Source organism: Prinia subflava, chromosome 2 (genome assembly GCF_021018805.1).
Source record: "Prinia subflava isolate CZ2003 ecotype Zambia chromosome 2, Cam_Psub_1.2, whole genome shotgun sequence".
NCBI lineage: Eukaryota > Metazoa > Chordata > Aves > Passeriformes > Cisticolidae > Prinia > Prinia subflava.
This window is the reverse complement of record NC_086248.1, coordinates 25,115,339-25,140,353: the sequence shown is the minus strand read 5'-3', so window position 1 is coordinate 25,140,353 and position 25,015 is coordinate 25,115,339. Positions and strand designations below refer to the sequence as shown.

The following is a 25,015-nucleotide window of genomic DNA, read 5'->3' as shown; positions in this document are numbered from 1 at the left end:
TCAACATGGCATACTGCCACTTAGTCTTGATTTATAAAATTTAGATATCTGGTGGTTTGAGGTTTTTTACTTCTATCTGTATACCCTAGTAACAGGGGACATGAACTTGACATGTATTAAACTCCCTGATTTATTCAACAGTATACTTTTTCAGTAAGATTTTTATCCCATTCTTCACATATCTCAAAATTCTTCCCACCTTAGGAAACAAGTGCTCTTCTGCACTTCATGATAAAGTTAACATTTTTTTTCCATGCTAAGCTTCAAATTCAATCTAATATGCAATAATAGAAATAAATAGTTCAAATAATTACTTTTAGTATTGCATACCTTTTCAGTAGTAAATCTCCAGTTACTAAATGCCATACAGTCTACAGCTTCTGTAGCAGCCATCAGTCTTCTCCCATTCTGAGGACTGCAAATATTGTGCCCTCTGTTGCTCATATCAGAATTTTATACTCTGGAACACCATACATTTACCTATAATCAATTAAGTTTTATTTTAATGCAGATTTTGGGAGAAGCAGCATTATGCTGATCTGATGTCCCTTTCTATTACTTGTGAAGTTTCTAATCTGTGATTATCTAGTCTTCAATTGTGTGTTCTCAGAGTTTTTCAGGATAATTTTGGAAAAAAAAGTTTTGTACCTTTTTGGTCATACTGCAAGAGATATGGAGGTTTTGTTAATGGTATAGTTGTGCAACAGCTATTTATCTCCTCTCATCCAGCGGGATAACATTATTTCTATACTTTAGTAAGAGGAAGGAATAGTCCTTTTTGCAGCTTGCTCACTTTTTATCCATTGTTAAAACATTAAAATATCTCCTTCATTTGTTGTTCCTTTTGTCCAGAACACATACCTATCTCCCTGGCCCATGGACTGGGAGCAGGCCCTCCACCCTACCATGGAACTCCTCCTGTATTTTTTGTGGTGAGCTGCCAGCCGCACTGGTTTTCCTCTGCCAGCTTCCCAAGGCAGCAGAACGGAAAAGCCCCAAGCGCAGCGGGATCTGCAGCGCCGCCAGCCGCAGGCACAGCAGCTGCGCCTCGGACACCGCCCCGAGGGCAGAGCCGCTGCGGCCGTGAACAGCGGCTGTGACAGCTTTAACCTTGTCGGGTGGGCCGGCTCCTTCCCCAGGTAAAATGACAAGCCGTACAGAAGCTGGCTTCAGAACACTTATTAAAGAAAAACAAAACCAAAAAATGAATGAGAAAAAACCTCCAACCTTATATGTCAGAGTGTACCACAGAGGCTGATGTAAGAAAAGGCCCATTAGACAGTGAGGACAATAAAACAGCACTAAGACATAGTAATGTTTCATTTTATTTGATAGAAAGTCACTTCAAAAATATGATTAGCTATATACATTATTATATATGCTGTACATACAATTACATATACAAAATTTACATAATAGCAAACAACCTTCTGTTGCATTTTATAGGTGGTAGTTAATAGCATGAGATAGAACTAATATATTTCATACCTGCTTTCATCCTGGTCCTATCTACAAGGAATTGTTGGGTGAGAGATGAAAAAGGATAGCAAATCACTTAATTTGTACCCCAGCCCACACAGAAGTCTTCTCCCCAGTGCTTTCTATTAGTGCCTTGCTCTAGGACAGTTAGATTTGTAGCACTTCCCTTCAGCAGTATTTGGCTGATAATGTACTCTTCAGGGGTTTTTTTCAGTGTTCACCCTAATATTTCTAATATATTTCTGTAACTCAGATGTCCTGAAATCCTCCGTAAATCAAGCTAGATTTCTTCAACTTAATGTCATTTCATTTTTCCAGTCTGATTCATTAGTTGCTTGTTTGCCATGTTTGAAATAGGTTCAGCTAATAGTGCTCTGAGTTCTGGGAGAAGTTCACTCAGACAGGAAAGCTATAGTCCCAAGCGTTCTCTCCTTCCCATGTCAGCACACTGTAAACCTGAAATCAGTCAGCAAGGGAAAAAATCATAGAACCATAGAATATGCTGAAGGGACCCATTGGGATAATCGAGTCCAGCTCCTGGCCCTGTGCAGGACACCCCAAGAGTCACCAGGTGCCTGAGAGCACTGTCCAAACACTTCTTGAACTCTGCCAGGCTTGGTGCTGTGACCACTGCCCTGGGGCCTGTACCTTCCACTCCTCCTCCTAAGGCTGTTACAGGGTTTGTGTGACTGCCAGCTAATCCCTGGAACAAGTGGTGTCAGAGCTCAAGGGGAACTGTCCAGGTGCTGGGATTTTTCTGGTCCTAGTCCCATGAGGAATATTCTGCCTGTCCACCCTTTCTCTAAGCAAGGGGTAGCATCAAAAGGGTACCAAAATCAAAACACAGGGAGCAGAAGCTGGCAACCCTGCCCTTTACTAGTTGCTCCTGCTGAAGTGTCCTCTCTTTCCCAGCTGAAGGGACCAGGCACCCTTATCCTAAGGACCTAATGGTCAGGGAAGAAGAAAGAGTGAGAGCTGCTGAACCAGCAGAGTACCAGCAGCAGAATCCCTGAAAGAGAATGGCTTCCATAACTAACCAGGCTCTCGTTGGAGGGCTCTTCCCTGAGCTGCTAAGGAACATGGCTTCTTCTAGTGCCTTTTCTACTTTGTGAGGTTAAAAAATAACCTTTTTTTGTGGATATCTTGAAAGCTGTCGTTTCATTGCCCTTAGAAAGTTTTTTGTTGTTGTTTTCCAAGTTAGTAGTAGCCTTAAACATCTATTTTATTTCTTCTTCTCTGTTCATGTGGCCCTGTGCTTTCTGCTGGCCACAGTCTTCATTTCACTAGGAGATCTTTCTATTTGCTCTTCATATCACTATATCTTTTTTGCATTATTATACAATAGCTTTCTTTGATTGGTTAAGCAGTTTCCCCTCAGCTGTCAAGGTGAAAGCAAAGGGAATTATGGTTCCTCATATATATTCTTTTGGTAGTACTTTAAATAATGTTTTTTTCTAACTAAAGGGAACTCTACTTGTATTCTTCAGTACAAGTTTTAATTACCGCATAACATGCATATATCTTATAACATCTTAAATCCAAATATATTAATATGCCTTCATTTTTTTTCCTAGACTATGGGATTTTCATTTGTTTGAGAAAAAAGTTCTCAGGCTTCTATCTCTGTCCACTGTTGGACACTACCATATATCTAGTACAATTTAGATATGATTTCTTTTTTATTTTATACTGCTTCCTAATCTCCGCTGAGCATGTGAGCTGGAATGAAACCCCTCTGTTATTCCTTGTCTGAATTCCTGAGATCCTGCCCACAGCCCTGTGTGGGAGAGGGCGCTGGTGAGCTGCTGGCGAGCTGGGACTCCGCCGTAGAAGAAGTGGCCTTGGGACACTCGTGCTGACCTTCTGGGGTGGGAGGTGGAGGAGTCGGGCAGCTGTCACTGCGCTGAAGTTGTGCATTAGCAGCTGGTGAATCATCATCCTGCTGGTCTTGTGTGCAAGGAGGAACAGTGGAAGAGATGATGCCCTGAGGAGCAGCTGTTGAACCACTGCTGAGACAATTTATAACTAAGTTTGAGATATTAACATTAAATGTGCAATTAATACTGTTTTTAGTTTCCAAGCTGCAGAGTTTGTTTATTAGCTAGTTAAATAATTTTCTTCACTGCCACATTGCCCTTTTCCTTGTTTCACCTCAGCTTCATGGATCTGAGATGGAAACTTGTCTGTCTCATTGGATTGGACTCCAAATTTTTTCTCTTGAATCATATTTCTGCTCTGGGGAAAGGTGAAAGGATGTGGGTAAGGAAGAAATAGCAGCAAGGGAGGAAATAAAAGCTGCAGCATCACCAGTTTTTAAAGTTAGTAACTTGTGTGGGTAAGTGGTTACTAAAGGTACTGCACAACAGAATTTTCTCTACCCGTCTTTATACTTCATTGCTGGAAGGTGGACTGAAGGAGTAACAGTGAAATTATGAGCACTTTTAAATTGTCTTACTTTTCTGACAGAGAATGTGTGTTATCTGAGTTAAAGGAATCACCAAGTTATCTTGATTATTTATATGATGCTTAACTGCTTTGACAGTGAGGGAATACTTAACAGATGTAAAAAAATCCATTATAAATGCATCAGTTCAAAAAACACTATTCAGATAATATCTGAATTGATTAAAATGGAAGTTGGACTGGATTTTACATAAGCACTGATCAATAACAGACATAAGGGCATTTTTAAAATATTAAAAAGGCATTTTTAAAATATTGAGTTTAAATTGGAAGGTCTATGGGCAGTATTAAATAAAACCCCAGAATTGTTTTAGTATAGTCAAGGTCTTCCTATCAAGGCTTCAGGAATACTGTGTACATTAGAACACTCAGGAATTAGCAAAATTAATGGATCCTTCTGATGAAGATAAAGATCTAAATTATTTAAGATTTTAATACTTTCAGAGAAGACAAAATCTGTGGTTTTGTGCTGTTATTTTTCATGCCTGTGTTAAGGACAAGGAAAAATACTGCAGCGAATCATTGCATACTGTATGCTACAAATACACAGGACCTTTGATTTATGAAGTCTTCTCATCTCTAGGATAAAAGCATTACACAGTAGTATGTAATCTATCTTTTTGCCGGGCTGGTGCATTTGTTTACTGTTTTCAGATGGAAAAAACTGTGTATGTGGATTTTCCAAATAGATATTCTGTAAGTATTTCTAAAGTAATAATTCATAGACCACTGGTGGTCCATTGAGTACTACCGGGTGGCTTAGAAAGGAATTTCAGAAGGTAAATAATGCCAAATCTAAAATAGACATATTGAGCAAAGCAACTCCATGTGTTTATTTCTGCTTTCTCTTCCTGTAATTTAATAGTCTTTTGCTGCTTTGTCTGGAACCAATAATTATTTTTGTGCAGTAATGTTAAGTTGGACTGCTTCTGTATTATGTACTTTTTGTGCAAGGTTATGGAAAGGTTATTTACTGGCTCTTAGTGCATATACCAAGTAGGTAAATATGTATTGTTATCTGAATTTTAAGACTGCTTTTAGATTTTATTATTGTTATGAAGTAATATGCAGAATTCCACAGTGTAGGCATTTTTTTAATTTGACTTACCAAAAGCTATGTTTCTGAAAAGCACCTGAGTTAAGATCTTTGCTTAAAATTGGCTTCTTGGTGCAATTGTTCAGTTTCTGTCCCATCATTCGCCTAATTAAAGCATCATCTGTGTTTGGAAACAACTGTTTTGTGATTCCTGCAAAATAAAGAGATGATATATATATGGAGTCTCCAAATTAGGGAAACAAGAGATGTGTGATATAAAATCTATTTCTTGCATCTTTTAAAGTTCCACCTACTTCAGCTTCCACTCTAGTTACTTCACTATCTTTACAAACTCCTTCATAGATTTTACACATGCCAGCTCCTGTTTTCCTTTGTGCCTTCCACATTGCTGTGCCTGCTCTTGGCAGTCTTAAAAGGAACTCCAGGGCTACAAGGGCTTCTGTAGTGAGTAATTTGTGCTTGCTAATCCTCTGTCCTTATGTTCTGTTCTTGATCCGAGTCCTTTTCCTATCCTCATCAGGAACTTATGACTCTGAATCTTTTTTTCCTCATTTATTTTCATTTGCAGGTGATGTCACTTTTTCTAAAAATTTTCCTTCTGTTTTGCCTAGCTACATTATTTGAATGCAATAGTAACAGGACTCAACATGAGGAATGTGATTCCTGCTCCCTTCTTTTCCATCACCTTCCCTCCCCTTGATTTCCTGCCATTTCATTTTATGTTGAAGTCCTACAATTTCCTTCTTCTTTAAATAATCTGATCTACTAACTCATTTTCTGCAGTCCTAGAATTCCCAAGCTTCCTTCAAATTTTTCTTTTTCTCTTGTACAAAGTTGACACTTTTCTTTATAAATTCCAGAGTGTTCTCTTCTACCTTACAAATTTCTTTGATTTCTTTATAGGCTTTGTCACTGAATTCTCCACAATATGCTGTATTCCATACCCTGATTATCTTCTCTGCTTCCCTTTTCAGCTTTGCTAGGCTCTGGTAGGATTTAGAATCATAAAATCATTTGGGTTGAAAAAGATCATTATGATTGAGTCCAACCATTTTTCTCAACCCATTAAATATTTTTCATTTTCCTCAAATGTCATTCTGAAACTGTCTAATCTTTCTGCTTCTAAATATATTTTTACCATCCTACACACTCTTTCCTTTTATCTCTCTTGACTTTGGGCCTTTTTTTCTAACAAGGTTCTTAAGGAAAAAAGGTTTTTGCAACTGGTAACTTTTAAAATTGCTGCCTAACTTCCACAAAACTGTACTGAACTACAGGAACTGGAGCTAAGCTGAAAAGGCAACCAAGAGAGCTGCAGAAGTCCAAAGGAATGGCAATGGGGGAGGAATTACAGTACAGTAATTAAGGCTATATTGCTCTAGTATTTAGTTATAGGTGTGAATCCAATTAAAATTTCACTTCATATGTTCACAAAATACTGTTTTCTTTAAAGCTGATGCTTCCATCTGAGATTATTCTCTGTCCTATGCACCAAATATTTTCTGCTGTAAACTTCAGCCTAAATCAAATTTTGTTTGCTTCTCTGATCACCATTTCTGTCTTCTATACAGTCTCATTTTGCCCCTAGCACTATTTAAAATGTCAGAAATCATAACATTCACTAAACTTGAGAACACAGCAGACATAATTTAAAATCTGTGTGTCCTCTTTTTGCCTTCCCTTATCTGTTATCATTGTGCTCCAAGTTTGTTGCAGGTTAACCTTGCAAGGGCAAAAAGAATTTACAATATCACTGTGCCTGAGTAGTCACCTGAATAAAACCCACATAATTTACACAATAGAAATACTACTACTTAGCCTTTCACTGGCAGTGTTTTTAACAGATGGATTAAAAAAGCATGTAGCTGCAGAAGGAAATAGGAAGCAGCTCATCACCTGAGCAGGCCAGCTGTGAAGCGTGACAGCCCCTCCCTCCGAGAAAGCCCCGTCAAGTCAGAGCCACATTGAGTAACATTAACAAGCCATCACCTATGATTTCCTGAACTTCATTCTGATTCATAGCTGGTTTTGCTGCTTTATCCTTTGAAGAGGAGGACTTTGCACCTGTCAGGCTGTGTGTAGCCATGTATTCATGTGTATAAAGTGCTTGCATCAAGTCATTTATAAATTTTTGAGGTTTGCTCTTGTTACAAAGTGCAATCTGCCACTTTTCGATCTTGAACTGGAAAAAAAAATGGTCATAAGTGTAACTATTGCAGTTTTTTAGAAATATTATATAGTATTACCACTGAAATATCCTTTTCATTTTCTATTTTTAAACCACAATTTCAAAAGTAATCTCTGCAAACGGTATGCTTGAGATGGGGCAGAATAAGGACCCCATGCATCCTAGCAAACCCCTCACCAGGCCATCCTTGTTACTCACTAGTGGAGACAGGACATGTACAGACATGGCAAAATCCTTCTGCTTGCACTCCATGCAGGCTGGCTGTGGTCCAGCTCTGGCGTGGTTTCTGTGCTGCCTCGGTAGCAGGGCACTGCTCCCAAGCAAATATTCCTGCTTGTGGGCAGACATGCCCTAAGAACTGTGACATGTGGTCCTGGGCTTTGAGAGTGGCTTCTGCACACAGCAGTGGTACAGCCTAAGACTTAGAACTCTCCTAATAGGCAATTTTGAACTACCTCTACGAAGGTAGGTTGCTCAGGAAATTTTTCTTTGAAGATGTTTGGTCAAATTTTGTGGTTTGTAACATGCAGTTAAAACACACCACAATCATTCTTAACTGACTTCTTTGGATTTTAGCACTGCATGACAACACACAGGAATTATTTGCATGGATTAGCATGACCCAATGCATAATGCTTATGTAAATTGTAAATGCAGACAGTAGAATCATTCTTTTGGTTGTGCCTTCACTTTTTTAATGTACAGCCTCTGTGCCTTAGATTTCTCAATCACGTTCTGTTATAATTGCAGAGAATAAGGGAACTTCTTTATTCAGTATTTCTGTATACATGTATTTCTACTTAACTGCTGGCCAGTGTCTGGAACAGGAGAAGAAACATAGCAGCTTTCAATTACAAATTAACAGTTTGAACAGACTGCTGGTATTCTTCTTAGATTTTCTTTGAAATACTATCATTCCCCTTTGGCATCCAAAAAATTAGGCTGGAACTTATCTTGGTATTTTCTTCATGCATTCACATTCTGCCCTTAGCCACAGATATGCAAGGTCACCAAAATTGAAGTGAATTTGAGAGTGTACAGGACACTGAATAAAAGCTATGCTAATGCTTCTCATGGAAAGAGTATTCTGCACAAAAGGAGCTCATTAGTTATGTTATCAATGCAATGATGACATATTATTTTACTTATGGTTATTTTTTGTATTATGCTATAGCAGTAAACTTTATACTGTATAAAGTTTTATGCCTGAAATTGCCTTTTAACTGACCTGTTTTTCAGTCTGTTGCTCCTCATCTTCCACATTCAGAGTTATTGGTGAGCTGGAGTTGCTGTGCATAGCTGCATAGGAATCTGCTAATGGATGGTGAGATGCCTTCCAAACAGCATGTGGATGCAGACTGGACGTAGATGATGTCACTCCCCCTTTGAGCAGTGCTTCAGCCATCCCTACCAGCTCCTCAAAATGAGTGACTGCCTGGGGCAACACTGAAATCAGATGAAAAGTGAGGGCTAAAACAGTAATTGAAGCTTTCAGATTCCAATTACATAAGCAGGGATACTTCTGCAATTAGATTCCTGTCATAATATGAAAGACTCAAAGTAGTCAGCAAGACATTTCAATGTACTTTTTTCCTCCTCTCTCAAATGCTTTCCTGCCATTCTGCTGTCCCCACCCACTAAGATCTGGCCTCAGTTTCTAGAACAGATCAGTTCAGTGCAAGGCTAAGAGGAACTATCAGTTTATGCCCATCATGGCACAAAACAGACTATTTCTCTTTTTTCATTTTACAATCTCAAAATCTCTACAAGTCCATAAAACTATTGAATATGAGCTAAGTGATGTCTGATTTTTTTTTCCTTCAAAGAAGTTGCACAGACTGCAGAGGCTTTTCTATTTTTTTAATCTATATAGAATATGTTTTAAATAACCTTTCCTCAAAGTAATATTTTCAAATATAAACTTTTATTGCATCCATTAAGAAGAATCAGTGCAGAGCAAAAAGGATGCAAGAGATGACATATCAGCAAGATACAGAATCACTAATGTACAGAAAATACTGTAAAAGACTAAGATAATTGCTCAGGATGCAAGGTAAATTGACTTATATGTGTGAGAAAAGTTGTCAGACACTAAGAAAAATGTTTACAAATATTTAAAAAGGTGGAGATGAATGATTCAAACCAAGATGAATAACGTTAGAAATGCAGTCAGATGGGAAATGAAAATGATAAACAGTTCCAAAATCATCTGACAATACAAAAAAACCAGATACCAGACTGTCTAGGGATGGTATGGTGTAGCTAGCAAGGGAAGGAGTAAACACTCTGTAAACCTTATTCATTCAACTAATGGTTTGAAATTTTGGATTCAGTTTTGGCTGCCTCAGAGTAAGGGACAGGAACAATCACCAAAGGAATTAGAAATTAAGTAATTTCAGAATAAATGAAATATCAATTGATCAAGAAGGACTGCTAGTAAATAAAGTTATTTGAACTGGTCAGTGAAGTATTTGAGCTTAGCCAATGATTACACAGCATAGAGAAAGGTTCTCTTGGGAAAAACTGACAGGATTTAGACAGATTTTTTCATTTCTAAGTCTATGATTGCATGGCCTCTGTGTGTGACACTAAGTGCTGCTGGAATTAAATGATGCCATGTATCACAGATGTTGATGCTAATGGTAGGCCTTGATAATGTCAGGTTCTTGAGCATCCATAATTCCCATCCAAATGGCCTCTTATCAATCAAGTTTTCCTGACTTTCAGGCTTTCTTCTTTATCAAAATACTCTCGACTTTACCTTGAAGCATCACCAGGGACTGCCTTAGGCGGCAGTTTTCTCTCATGGTATCTGTCAGCTTCCTCTTGAGACTTTTAATTTTGGCACATAATTCTACCTTGGAGAGTTGAAATAAAGGCTCTTCATCATCGCTGCTACTTTCACTATATAGAAAGTTGCTTCCTGAATATGGTTCTCTCTGAAAAAAATCCCAAAGAACTGTGATATCTAGAGCAACAACAACAACGTAAAAGCATCAAAACTAACATTCAAATATCTGGCAAAATCAAAAAATTCTCTTGCATAAACAAAGTGCATTTTAATAAAAGCTGTTACCAAACATAGCTATTAGTATTCTTATTGAAACTAAAAATGTCAGGTCAGTGTAATATGTAACTGTTAGGTACCTTTGTCTCTGTTCTCTGTTCATCAATTTTCCAAAGCAACATCTTTTAGAACTATTAACTTCACTATGGCAGAAATCCTATGCCTCCCTAAAAAATACCTTTCAGACTGCTTTTTCTTAATACTTTAAAATTGCTGAAAATGGACGTTTACCTGTTTGTTAATTAAAGATGTTTCAAGTTGACTCAGGATGTTGGCAGGAGCAGATGCCTGCAATGATTTCTTTTTTTTTATATGTTTCATCATCTTCCCCTGTAAAAAGTGCAGAACAGTGCCTTTGCATTCCTATAGAGCCTTTCATTACAGTATTTCATAGATTTTTATTCACTGAGCACTTGACATTCTTTGTTAGTAGTTTTAAAAAATGTATTTGTAACTTTGTTAACCTTTATGTTTTCCTTCCCTATATTTTGTCACTGCAGATCTCAGCACAAGGCACATGTCAGAAAACCTGGCCCCTTCCCTTTTTTGTGCACTAGTCAGATTTCTGTCTTACAGGGAAAAATGCAATGGAGCTGCAGAGCATCAAAGCCTTGAGTAACACTCATCTCTTGACACAGAAAAGGGCAAAATCTATTGGCCTAAGTAATTACTCTCACAGGTTTTTGTGCTGAGGTACCATGTGAAGGCTGCCTGTATTCCTACCTTTACTATACATCTTTTGTGTTATATTATGAAGAATCAATAGGTACAGTTTATTTCATTCCTTCATAGACCTAACAATATAAGGCAGATAAAGACTGAAAATCACCTTTTCTTTATCCAGGTCACTGTCCTCACTTTCTGAGAATATCATTTCTATCCTCTTCCTCTTGCCTTTTCCAAGGACTTGTATTTTTGTAATTTCATCTGCTCGTAATATCTTTTGCATCATTTCCACCAGCTCTTGGGGGTCATCTGAAGTGATGGAAAGGAAAAAGGCCAAAGCACAGATAATCATGCAGCCATACCTTAAAAGCAGATTTCATATCAGACAAATATTCTGGAACTGTACTCACCACTCATGTACACAACTTTCACCAGGTGCTTTTCTGTCTTTCTTTCTCCCACAGGCCAATTTACTAGTACATGCTCATTAGGTTTCAGAAGTCTTTCTAGTTCATTGTCATCACAGGGAAGGTCCTGTATCCATGAAGTCTCTCCAATTTGCAGTGAATTATCATTTACAAAATCAAACAGTGTGAATTTTTTCATCGTTACGTGGCTTTCTTGTCACACAGACACTTCCTGAAGGACACCATGGGAAAAACAGCAGCTATTGTATCATGCCACAGGGATGTTACAAGAACACTTTAAAAAGCAAAACAAAGCAAACAACCCTCCTTTTGCTGGATATTGATAATTATCTTGTATGAAGATATCCTAAGAAAGTGAAAACTAGCCAAGCAGTGAGTTGTATCCCCCATGAAAGATGGGAGATGGTCTGTTCAAACCTGTACATTGGACATTTGCCTCCAAAGCTATGCACAGAAAACAGCTTTCAGAGTCCTGCCTCCCATATTACTCCTGTGTTCAGGCTGGCTGGAATCTCTACTATCACTACATTTGTCTCAATCAAATTTTTAGTCCAGCCTCTGACTAAAAGATACAGGTGTGATATAACCTTTCCCTAGAATGAAGGAAAGAGCTAGCTATACGTGCTGTTAAGTGGGGTGTATGGTTATCACTGCATAGGCAGGAAGACAATTGCAGCCACAGAAAACCAACCTAGAACTACCCAGGACAACTGAGTGGGTGAGGTATGACACATCCTGGCAGGAGAAAACCTGATGTACAAAAGAAATGGCAGGCTAAGGACTGGAAGAGAGCTGGGCTGCTTCATGAGGAATAACAGCAACAAGGAGCACCCAACCTCAAATATGCAGTTAAATCGTTTGCTCCATAAAACAATACTTTTAAAGTAATGCACCATTCTGGGCTTTTTAAGCACTGAATTTCTCTGCCTAGGGGAAGGGAACAAATCATACTTGGAGCTTTATTTTCCCAATTAGAGTTTATAGCCTTTCATGAAATGTAAATCTGGAAATGTAACCAGTTCTTTTAAGTGTTGCCATTATACCCAGAGAAGATATTTTCTACTTTAAAATTATTAAATCAATACATAGAAAACCTGATTTTCAAACTTGAATCTTCTTTCCAGCAAACATATGGTCAATTCAAAAAGGTGAAATACTTTCACAGAGCTGAACACTCATGAATTCCCAGATGTGATAGTGTGATTTGCAATTGACTTGGCCTCAATCAGTCAGAAGCAAATTTAGTGCCTCATGAAGAGGCTGTCAAAAAGGTAACTCAGATCTAGAAAAAGAGAATTACATGGGGCTATTATGTCAAAGTGAGAATATCTGGCTGCACTGCTCTGTGAAGTAATGTCAATTTGTTTGCAGAAGCCCAGTTTGCCACTACTCCACATATCTGTGCTATGCATCATCAGAGCTGGCTTTTCATAAAGGGTGAACTTGTTAATTTGCAAAAGACAGCTGCAGTCTTGTCAACGTGTTTACTGATACAATGGGGCAAGCAGTATAGATAAGAAATCACCATGAAAAGTATTCAATCCAGCTTTTATGCAGAATGTGTTTAGTGTGATAGAAGTAGGATTGTTAAGTATTGCCTCACTGGAAAAAGGAGGCTGTGTTTGCAAGAATTGACATTACTTTTCTTTAAAGATCAGAAAACATCCATCCCATGCAAATTCTGGAAGAGGAAGCAGCTTGAATATCTCTGCCTAGCATGACTCACCAGAGACCTCATTCTGCCACTGATCCATGCTGGATGGATCCTCAGGGATCCACAGACAGGGATCATTCAGATGAATAAACATATAGACAAAACAAAACCCCAAGGAACAAAAGTTTCAGCACTGACCTCACTGTGGACAGGTGAGCTCCAAACTGGAAGTGCATGTTTGTCTGAACAACAAAATACCAGATTTGAAACAGGTGGAGTATGCAATCAGTTGGGCATCCACTTCTTTTTCAAAATGCTTTTGAGTATATACTTCACTCAGCTTAACATTTCTCATCTGGCTCAAAGATGTTACTTCTGCTTCTGATCAACCCAGTACAGCAATCTCCACCACCCAGTTCTTTGTTTCTCAAATGAACTAATTTAATATTTCTCCCCTTGGCCTTGGCAGTTGTGAGCTATTTCTTTACCCTCCTAAAAGCCCACATAAGAGCAACAGATCTGCAGCAAAGTTAGAGCTGCCACTGTGCTAAGTCTAACAACTGATTTATTGACTTCTATATATTTTTTTAATGTTTCCCTGCAGTCCTCTAACAGTTTGTCTTTTGTCTCTCATTTTGTATTGAGACAAATACTCTCTGAGCCATGGGACATTCTTGTGGTCTGAACTTGTACAGGGTTAGCAAGCCAGCCCAGGATTTCCAGAGCTACACTGAATACACAGGCTGTTCACAGCCTGCAGGGCAAGTGATGGTTCCCCACAGCACTAGGGCTGGTTGTGTACACACTGTGCCAATACCATGCACATCAGTACCGAGTCCAGCAGCTTTTGGAAGGTATCAGACTTGTCTACATTTTTAAACAGCTTAATGGAGTCAATGGAAACATGGTCTTCTGGATGTTCAGAGCTCGGGAGAGCAGCCTGGTGCCACTGGTAGACACTGTGAAGCACACGGACAAGAAAATACCTCGCACTGTCTTTACACTGGGCAAGCACCTGGATCCATGAAAATACATCCTGCCACTTTAAGCTAAGGACAGTTTTTACCATGGTCATGGCAGGATGTGGAGCTCAGCAATTTATCTACATTATATATGAAGTTCTTCTGAGCTGACAAGATTCTTGCCTGTGGTCAGAGGGTGTACTAACAGCTAAACCAATTTCACCAAGGGCCTTAACAGCTGCCATATTCTCTCAGCATGCTGAGAGAAGAAATGTTGCTGCTGTTTATAAGGGATCAAGGAAGGAAAGCAGCTGAGGGGCAGCAACAGCAACTGGCCAGGCCCCCTTTGCTCTGCTGCAGCTCTACTGGACATAAGCCCAACTGCTTGTGTTATGGATAAGATGATGGAATCATTACATTGCCAAATAAAAGCAAGAGAGTAGTAGTTGATTGTAAGTATTTTTATGTTGTGAAGCAACGCCTTCAACTCCTGAAGTAGACATGAATTGAACTATGTCTTTTCACAGAATTTATTGTGACAATCCATGGGCCCTGGGCATAACACCTAACTGTCTGCTGGCATCATCTCTAGGCAGTGATTAAAGGGAATGGAAAGGTAGAACAAAATGTCACTAATGAGGGAGAGGAATAGTGAAACACTTCACTTTCTGGAAGAGAAGTGCTGCAGTATTTTCTCACCCTGACTTCCCACAGGGGTCAATGTGAAATTTGTCCAAGTCAGGACTGCTGGAGATGCTTCCCTCTAAAATCTTATTTGCCAAAATAGATCAAAGGCAAAATATAATGTATCATCATAAAACAAACAAAAAAACTTGGAGACTGGGATTAACCTTACCGAACTTTTACTGCCTTAAAAGGGAGAGGTTGTCTAGCCACATTTGGCTCAGTCACTGCAGAAAGGGAGGTGATTCATCTCCCCCTATGACATGTGTCTGAAAGACAGCAGATGACTTACTGTCTGGGAGAGCCTATTTCTCTCCACCAGCTACTCAGTGACCACAGAGTTGGTGTGTCTCCTTACAGAAGCTGGCCTGGTCCAACCCATCTTGTATTAGCTTTTTGTGGTTTTGAAAGGATTTTGAACAGTAGCAGAGATTCCAGTAGACCAGCAGAAGCTATTGAGAGCTGAAAGGATGGCATATGAAATCTATTAAGTTTTAAATCTTTCTAACATAGTTCTTCAAGTCATCAAGTAAGATTTCTGACATGCTTTGCTCAGTGGTTCATTTGGAGGAAACATTATAATTTGCAGGCATTACACTGTGTGCAACTACTAACCACAGAGACAATTATATGACCTTTGAAAGCCAGTTATGCTTTACAGGTTACTTAATTCTGCTGTATGCTCCATTTGAAAACACTACTGGTTTGAGTAATACTGAAATGCAACTGTATGTTTTTCACTATTCTAGGTCATTTGTACAAGGGAAAAAAAAAAGGGAAGGGGCCATATAATTTTAAAGTTCTGCAGAGGATACATTAATTGGACCCTTAATTTTTACAAACATGTTAATGCCTCACATACTGCAAAAATGCCATAAACTTAAAATTGTGGTATTATTACTAAGCAACAGAAAAAGCCAGAACAAAACCAAACCAAACCGAAACCACGCAAGAAACCCCAAGCCACCAAAAATCCACAAAAGTCACTTAGAGACCATCTCACCCTTTGTGTGACATAGTCTGTTCCATTTAGCCAGAGAAGTGGCAGATGGCATGCTGAGATAATTTCTTCTCTTTTCTTTCAGTAAACACTGTGCAGAGTGTTACAAGTTTACAACATGAGATTGCTGCCCACTTGATGAGTCTGATTCTGTTGGCTTAAAACAGGGCTTTGACATTGGTCTCAGCAAATCAAGGAACTGTATCACAACCATAAAACACACATCCAGAATTATGGTGAATGGTCAGGCTTGTGACAGAGTTGCCTTAAGCCAGTGAAGAACTGATGAGACTGGTTGAGAAAAACATGAGATGTGCCCCTGCTTATCTTATACCTGGCTGGAGCAAGGACTGAACGATACCTGGGTGAATTGGAAGTCTCAGAGATGCCCCAGAGAAAACCTGCACCTCTCTACCAGCCACTGTGCATAACTGTGCATTTCTTCTTATAAATGTGGTCCTTTAAGGAGACAAGGATGTACTCAAAGATTTTCTAGTGAAGGTCAGACAGCCTTTACTGCCACCTCAGCCAGTGGAGGAGGACCAAAGTGTTTATTCTACCTTTTGTGTCAGCTATAACCAATTATAACCAAAAATAACCGAGACCCTCATTAAGCCCTATTTGTGTATTAACTTTTCCATCCTAAGAATGCAAATGAAGAGAAATGGAAACACACCTTACATATACAAACATAACCATCAAAATCCCACCTATAACATAAAGGAAGGGCACCTTGGGGGCAAAGAAAGAAAAAAAGAGAGGAGGAAACACCTCTGCTTACTTGGCATCAGTTGGTAGACTGTCCTTCTCCCCTGAAGGGATGCCTCCAGGTGAGCTTTGTGCCTCCAGTGCATTGTAAAGACCTGTGAATATTTTTATATTTCTATCCATATATCACAAATAGTTCTCTGTTACCATCACCTGCTGTAGTGATACACTGCAGCTACTGCAATCCTATCATCAGAAATCCTGAACCTGTTTTCCTGTTACTTCAGGAAACTGTACTTTTTGTGAATCTAGACTGTGAAAGTTTTTATTGAACTCAGATCTACAGCATTGACCTGATAAACTGTGCTATTTGCAAGTCTGTGCTCATGCAAGTTCTTACTGAATTCAACCAGGCTGGTAATGCTGAATCAGTTCTAATCAGAAGCTGCACCCAACCCCTCTGATTTCTGAGGACCAGGTGGAATGCAAGGGGATTTATTTTAGGCCAAATGTCTGTAGCCTTAATGCAATACATAATAAATACATAATAAAGCAAATATTTTGTTATCTATTAACATTTTATATTATTTACCCTCTGAGTTCAGCCTTCAATTATCCCAGTTTTCCTTGGAAAAAACCAAACCAAACCTCAAACTTAATTTGTCTTAAAATGAATCTACATCATAAAGCCCTATTTATTTCCAATTCAGCATGATAAGTCATGATGGATTTGGTTTGTGTTTAGACTGTGACATTTTACATTGAACTTGTGAGAATATTAAATACAATGTTGATGGAAAACTTGGGCTGCACTGAAGTCTCAAAATTCCCAATAGCAAGTGTATGATGGAAAACATGACCATATTTAAATGTTATATGCCCTGTTGGAGGTTCTAATCTTTTTTACCTGAAAACAGTGTAAGATTTACTAATGAATTCAGTGGAATTAGGTGCTGTCAGAATACAAAAGTGTGTTACTGCTCAAAAGATTTACAGTGCAATATCTTAGTCATTTCTGGGAAAAGATGATTCAAAAGCACAAATCTGCTGCTCTCAGCTGAGAAATTCAGAGTACAGATTTTCCAGAATCATCAGTATCGCTGTGTTCCAAATTCAGCTGGGAAGCTGGGGGAGCATCTATCAGAACACTATTGCAACTCTTAAGACTATAAATGCACAGAAATGATCCCACTTGTCTTCCACAGGAAGGATAAAAGTCTATGATTTTATTCCTGATATTCAAGAGGTCACTTCCTCACTGCAGATTACTGTCCTGGTGTGACTCACTGTGAAATAACCTGAGATACTTTTCTAAGAAGTGATGCTATTCATGGTAAAGCAGCAGCTCTGGTCTTATTTACCCAGGTGGCCTCCTTGACTGTAAACCCTCAGCAGCATTTGCAACTCACAGGATTACTCTGAGAACTTGGTGCAAACCTCATACCACATTCTAAAATCTATTGAGTGACCCAAGGAATTCATTAAACCATTCTTATTTTTCACAATAGTGCCCTCCTCCTATGTTTTAGCAACCTAGGAGTTCTATAAAATAATATCTAGATATGCCAAAGTCCTTTGTAGGACTGTGGCTTATATCAAAAGCCTGAAGAAATCTATTGGACAAGCTCTGATTTTTGCATCAAACCATTATTTTATTTGTTAAATTGAGTGATAGGAAAGGCTTAATAATGAATTTTGAAGCAGGTATATTTCCTATATCTGGAAGTATCAAACTTTAGTTCTAACCAATAATTTATTCAACTATCAGTGAAACATGGCATTCATTTTAATGGATTTCAAGATAAGCTGGCATCAGTACTGGGTTTTCAGTACAGGATTCAGTTCTGGATTAAGATGCTTACATTTAGGTGTCACTGGTGCACCACATGTCTGAAGTTATTGCTGTAATCACTGGAGTTGCAGGGGTCAATTGGGCTGTCTAAGCAGGTGTCTAGCACCACTGTTATTTGCTTGGCCTTCAGCTGCCACTCTAGGAGTACAAACCTCCCACAGGTTTTTTTATCACAACTGGCATCCTTTTGGAGATGTCTCAGCCTTGAGCAGCTCCAATAGTCATAAGTGTGGAGCCCCTAGTCAACACAGTTAAAGCTTCCTGGAGAGCAATTCAGCTTTTTTCAACTGCTGTAGGGTTCAATTCAGTGACCTAAAAATAAATGCATGGTACAATCTTAGATACCATAAATTATTATGCCTGGCCTCCAGCTGCCTCTTCTGATGGGCACAGACTTCACACAGGGCTTGGACCCTCTTCTGGGTTTACAGTGGTGGGTACTAATTCCAGGCACCTCAAATGGCACTAAACACAAATTCAGGGAAAATGCATTGTTCTCTGAGCCTTGATGATTTACCGAGTTTAAATAGAAGCCTAAATATCTCATCTGCCTATAAACCATGTACACTTATTTATCTGTATTTTAATCCCACACTCAGGGAAGGATTCACATTAACATAACAAGATGCCAAGTAAGATGCAGGAAGCTATCTAAATTCAATGTGACATATTAATATCTTTATTAAATAGCTATTTCACAGCTGACAGATGGAGAACTAATACTCACTTCAATTTGCTTGTTCGTAAATGCCATGCACAACAAAATATATTATTATACAGACCAAGAAATAAATCTCTCTATTTATTGAACTGGATGAAATACCTGTGCTACAGGAGTTTGAATAATCTCAAGAAAGCTCTTTCCATGCATGTTAATATATCCAGACACTTAGAAGCAATAACTAGCCTGGAAGGAGAAACAGTCAACAGGGCTGTGTAAAGTCAAACACTCGGCCATGCTCATTATGACCTGGCTTGGGTAATCCAACACAACCCATTTTAACAAAACCATTTTAACTCCCAAATTATAAACATTCAAGAACAGCTATGCATCACTTGTCTTGTCTAAATATGTTTATGGGATCATTAGAGGAAGTTGGACCACATGCAAATCTGTGCTGAAGTGCAATAATTGTGGACTTGCTCCATGCAACAGCCCAAGCAGTCAAATAACTTCTCCCTTAAAGGCTGAAAAAATATTAGACGTATTTTCCATATGCAACTAATGCACTTTCAAATTGGACTTATTCAAACAAATCCTCTGATAACTTGATATGAGAGATTATAAGAGGATGCATCTTACTCTTTTTATAAGGTAGTAGAAACTATATCTTTCATTCTACCCTAAAGCATTACTGTTGGCATTCTCCCTTCAATTCTTAAAAGCAAAGAAGTGAAATAGCAGCTTTTGAAACAGCAGCAAATTCCAGGCTTGATTTTTGGTCAGTATTTAATAACTCAGCAGCATCTTTACTTTCTCTACTTCTATGTCTTTACTGACTGTCACAGGGGAGTGATCATGCCTGATTAATATTCAAAGTGCTTGCTCTTTTATTCCAAAGCTCTTCCCCAGTTGCTCTGGTTTTGGAGCATTTTGGTAGGTAGGAGGAGAAAAAAAATCTGCATGACTATTAAAGGTCATGAACTAGAAAAAGAGACACATATATTGTCCTCTTACTCCAGGGAATTCTGCACACACTTAATAGAATTGGCAGCAATACATCTTCCCAGCATGGATAAAACCCTCAAAATTTACTAGAGCTATTTTTTCTCTTCCTGTAAAATTAAATGTCTTTTTACTGTATGTAGTTCAACCAAACTTTATAAAGTAATATAATAGTGAAATGACCAGTATTATGTATCAATCTGAAACAATCCTTAAACAACATTCAATTATGTAGTTAAAATAGTAATGAAGTGCAATTCCCTGTGAGATGTAAGGCCACATACAGATTGACAACTGCTACTTTAAACACTGCCAAAAATGAATACAGAGCAAATTTCAGCCAAGGACAAAGGGGCACACTGCTGCTGTAATAAAAAACAGTGCCATAGGAGCTTCAGCAGTATATTTCCATCTAGGCTCAAGAACAGCCTCTCTGTCTACAAAGTCAATTAATGCCCACAGAATTCCTGCCAGCATTTTCCCAGCACCACTCCGAGCCTACAACTGTATGGCTCGTTCTCCGCTCGATTTACATTTAGTCTAATAAGCAGAGGGAATTTAAATATGCAAGTTGTTTGAGCTGATGAAACCACAAAACAGGGACAATTACCTCTACGTATATAAAGCTGACAAGAATTTGGTTTTACAGGGTCACCTGTGACACCTGCAGAAGGCAAAATGTTCCAGCCATGGATGCGTTCAGTCTGTAGCACTGGAATCACAGAGTTTGGTCTTGGGTAAATCATGCAACCTTTAAATTTATTTAAATTTCATCTTTCCTTTTCAATAAATCTGAAATAATAATACACATTTACCTGATTTCAAAGATATTGTGTGAATCAACTAATGTTAGTGTGCCTTTTAACCACACCAAGCACTGTATGGAGTAAATGATTTAGCAAGTTTTGCAGAATGAAGATTTGGAATAACCCTGCTGAATTTAGAACATATTTTACCTAACAGGTTTCTTTTAAATGGATTGCCTTTAAGCCAGCAAATGTTATGCTTTCAACTGAAGAAAGTGTTCTATAAGGTTTAGTCATCTACCAGAAACTCTCACAACATTTCCTATGGTATGTTTAAGCTGCTAGTGTAGCACTGATGGCATCATGTAATCTGTGAGTAGAATACTGAGGGGAAAAGTCAATTATTTCATTGAAAGAAGTTGACAACACTCAGATTCTATGATGTCTTCTGTATTTTATTTCCTTGCCTCTTTGGCTTTGACTGTATTTACTTTGGTTCTTGTTTGATGAGGAAAAACCCAAATATTTTGTTAGGCAGTGTTAGATGATTAGAGAACCCTTCTAACCAGTTAGAAGTAGTAGTCATTTAGGCAGAATATTTTACTCAATTATAATTAATTAGTACAAACACAGTCCTTACAGCATACCTACATACCAGTGAAAGGAGATGACCTTACCCTTTCTCTCACTCAGCTGCTCTTCTGAAATAATTTTGTGCATCATGTTGTATTCTTATGTCCACATCACCAGAGCCAGCATGCGACCTTTTTCCATCAGCTCACTGATACAGGGAGTGTTTCAGCTGCAAAATGAGGTCCACAAGGCCTCAGTCTGCAGGAGCAGAGAGGTGTCCTCACAGAGCTGTGGGGTGCCCTTGAATCCCATGGCTCACACTGGGGGAGGTCAGACCTCTGCAGACGTGGTTTCTCCACTCATGCCATTACATTTTCTTTTTGCAAATTTTGGGGTTTTTTGCCTGTCAGCCTAACCTACGGCATTCAGCTAGAAATTTTAGTTTCTTTTAAAAGGTGTGGCTGCACATCACCTAAATTATCAAGGAATATGCACTAGCCCAGAGACTGCAGCAATTCTGCAAGCAGGACAAGGATAATGGAAGAAAGGATCTCCTCCTTCAGCTTTGCTGGGCAAGACTGCTAAGTCAAAACAGGCTACCATAAGAGACCTGCTGAAACAATATTTGAGATCAACACCACCTTGTCTCCCTGCAGGAGGGCTGCTGCTGCTACAGCACATTCCCTGTTCTACTCTTACATTAAAGTGCAGTAGTTTGACACAATTTCATGTTGTTTCCCTACCTCACACAACTTGGGAAAATAGGTAAACTGCAATCAAGAGTAACTGTAACCACAGAAACATCCTCCTGTGCTCTTCCACTTCCAAACATTTGCTGGTCACCTCTTCTCTGTAGGTATTCTGAAGCAGAACTTTCCTTGTTGATCCCTGTTGAGTAATTATCATCACCTCATCGCTCAGCGTTGCTCAAGTGAAAGGCTGCTTCCCACACTGCTGCCAAAAGCTTCAGCTGTGCCAGTGACTTTGTCACTGCTCTGTTTGCCTGTGGTCCCCAGCAAAACAAACATCTGCAGAGGACCCTACATCCCACCTGCTCACACCTTTGCAAAAGTGCACTCACGTATGTGTACTCTGAAATGGCAGCAGGTCCCCTTGCTTATTGCAGAATCAATAATTGCCTTCTTAAGATTATAAAACACTTAATTCCATTTCTCAGCAACTTCTGACCTCCCCTCCCATTCTACTCCCTGTGATCACAGTTAGTCTCAAGACTTTGTTACCTTCTTTTACTTCTTTGCAATAGCTTCACCTCCAGGGTTTCCCCTCTGAGGTCAAATCTCAGATGAGAAGTTTCGTTTCAACCTTCTCTCTTCATTTCTTTTGTCTTCTCTGTTTCTCATCCTTAAGATTTAGGTTAAGTCCCCTAAAAAAAATTCTGTAAAGAATCTTAGATTAAAAGTGTGATACATATAAAACTTCTCTTAAATTCTCTTTATTACTATTTTGGGGAAAAAAATTACCCACATATAATTTGCTTATTTTTAATGTGTAGTAATTTCAGCTATTTAAATTTTATTCACCATGGCAATAATATTTGAGCCGCACTACTGTACCCTGCAGTGTTTAACAAGCACAGAGCAGTAAGGAATATGAAGAAGGCCACAGCAGCAATTTGGTGTACATGTGAGATAGTTGACTCAAAAGCCTGGAGCGGCAGTCCTCTGAAAAATCATGCATGTCAGCATTTCTTGTACTAAACTGTACTCTCTTTTGCATTTGAAAAAAAAAAAAAAGCAGCTGTCATGAAATTTATTATATCCTTTTGGAAAAGCATAATCCTCAAGACACCAGTGAGCTCTAACTCTTAGAAGGGAAAAGCTATAAACCTTAAACTAAAAAGCTTTCACTAGAGATTTGTCTGTCAGATGATTTCTTTGCACTGTTATCTGAGAACAATGTGAAAAGAGCCATTCCCCCCCAGTTCTCTGTGATTTACTGTGCAATCATTGCCGTGCTACTTTTGCTCTATCATCCCACTCTGAAACAATAAATCAGTGCAGAGCTAAAGGTGTCAAAAAGTTTCCTGCTCCTGAAATCTCCTGCAGCGTGGCACTGCAGCATGATGCCAGGAGGGTCACACCAATTTGATTCATGTTTCAGTGAGGTAACAGGGACCTTTTGAATAATCTCCAGGTAATCTGCATTAAAACCATCCTACTGCAGTGTACTGCGGTATTAGGAAAGATTTCAATATTGCACCACGTGATGCAACACGACCTCACAGCATTTGGCAGTTTCTAGGCAGTGAGGGAAAGCTTCGACTCCATGGCTGCAATGTAGCAACTTTCCATTTTACAAAGGAATAGGACAGACTATTTTGGCTCAGTCTGTTGGTGTATAGCATGAAATCACACAAAATTCATGGAATAAATTATTATAGACTTAAAATCCTTTTTTTTTCTCTTTTTTGACTTACCCCCCTCCCCCGCTATCATGAGCATCGTCCAATGATAACAGATTTCCTTAACCTTAAGGCTACAGTAAAGTGTTACAATGTTATTAGCCCAGTGATAAATTGATTTCACTAATCTAGAGATTATTTTCCTGTTCTTATTTAAGCTACCACAGATACATTTCCCTCTCTGTCTTTTCAGCTTGCATATTTTTTAGTTTAACCTCAATTTACACACATACTTTTCTGCAGCTTCATGTCAGTCATATAAAGCAGTAACATTTCAATGTTTCTCCAATATTTACACAGAGATTTTATTTATTTTTATGAAGTTTTGGAAATGTTCTTCAGATTTGTGTGCTCACGTCAAAGATGCATGAAAAGCACATGAGTTTTGCCTTGAATGAACCTTTTCCCCCAATAACATGAGTAAATGCAATATTGCACAATGGCACCTGGCTATATTTTCAGCAAGTGCTGTTTTTTTCAGCGTGTCTGTGAGGGATTTTAGAACTGCGTTTTCAAACACCTCTGAAACAGTCTTTGAAAGTCCGGACAATCACAGCAACAACTACACAGGCAGAAGCAGCGACATAGGTGAACTCTTGTTACCACCTGCATTAGGGACCGGCACACGGCGGGGTTTGATGGCGCCCCAGCTGCGGCCCGGCGCTGAGCGCGGGCACGGGGCTGACACCGGCTGCAGCAGATTCCTGCAGTGCCCGGCTCCCTGCGGCTGCGGCTCTGCACAGCCCCGGGCATGGCCGGGCAGCGCGCCCTGCCCCGTCCCGCCCGCTAAATGCCGGCATTGGGGACGGGGGCAGCGCCGCGCCTGGGTCCCGGTCACCTTGCCAGGATGGATCTTATTATTTCCCAATCCCTTCCCCCGCCACTCAGCCGGCCTCGAACGACGCCTCGGGTCCAGGGTACCCCACAGACCCCTTCCCCACGGACCTGCGCGGGCGCTCGCCGCTGCCGACACCCCGCGCCCCTCGGCCGCAGCCCCTCTTTTCCCTCGGGGGTCCCCCGGTACCTCGCAGCAGCCATTTTCGGACTCTCTCAGCAGCTCCAGCGGTGATGTCACCGGCCGAGACCCCTCGGCGGCGGGATGCACCGCTCCGTGTTCCTTCCTCCCTCCCGACACCGGCGGCACCTTCTCCTTCTTCTTCTTCCCTCTCCACCTCCTCCTCCTCCTCCTGCTGCCGCCCCGCCCCGCCGTGCCCGCGCCGGCTGCCATGCGGGGCCCGGCCCCGCCCCGCCGCCGCTGCCCGCGGGCGCTCCGCTCTGCCCGCCGCGCTCCCCGCTCCCGGCTGCCGTGCGGGCACCGAGGGGCAGCCCCACCGCAACCATCGCCGCGGCGGCGGCTGCTGAGTCACGGCCTGAACCTCATCCCGCTCCTCCTCCTCCTC

General features: G+C 39.9%; 1 protein-coding gene across 4 annotated transcripts; it reads right to left on the bottom strand.

The window, feature by feature from the left end:
- Positions 1-825: 825 nt before the first annotated feature.
- Positions 826-24,794, bottom strand: BEND6 (BEN domain containing 6). Of its 4 annotated transcripts, none has more exons than XM_063389403.1 (10): positions 24,640-24,794; positions 22,435-22,589; positions 11,331-11,559; positions 11,084-11,229; positions 10,486-10,584; positions 9,949-10,126; positions 8,416-8,633; positions 6,989-7,181; positions 5,051-5,189; positions 827-3,488 (listed from the first exon to the last, which is right to left on the bottom strand). In XM_063389403.1, the coding sequence occupies exons 3-10, from the start codon at positions 11,524-11,526 to the stop codon at positions 3,218-3,220; spliced, it is 1,440 nt and encodes a 479-aa protein (XP_063245473.1). In that variant the 5' UTR covers positions 11,527-11,559; positions 22,435-22,589; positions 24,640-24,794; the 3' UTR covers positions 827-3,217. The 4 variants fall into 4 exon arrangements, with proteins under 4 accessions (XP_063245475.1, XP_063245473.1, XP_063245474.1 ...); XM_063389404.1 differs by having other exon boundaries at positions 827-3,485; XM_063389406.1 differs by having other exon boundaries at positions 3,356-3,714.
- Between the last annotated feature and the right edge of the window lie 221 nt (positions 24,795-25,015).

What these genes read in the sequence shown, in the direction of transcription:
- BEND6 (XM_063389403.1), bottom strand. Translation starts at nt 11,526, where the DNA reads ATGAAAAAATTCACACTGTTTGATTTTGTAAATGATAATTCACTGCAA. An exon ending in AGCAACAGACTGAAAAACAG is followed by an intron (nt 7,182 to 8,415) that starts GTCAGTTAAAAG and finishes TTTTTTTTCCAG; the next exon opens with TTCAAGATCGAAAAGTGGCA. An exon ending in TGAAGTTCAGGAAATCATAG is followed by an intron (nt 5,190 to 6,988) that starts GTGATGGCTTGT and finishes TTTATTTTGCAG; the next exon opens with GAATCACAAAACAGTTGTTT.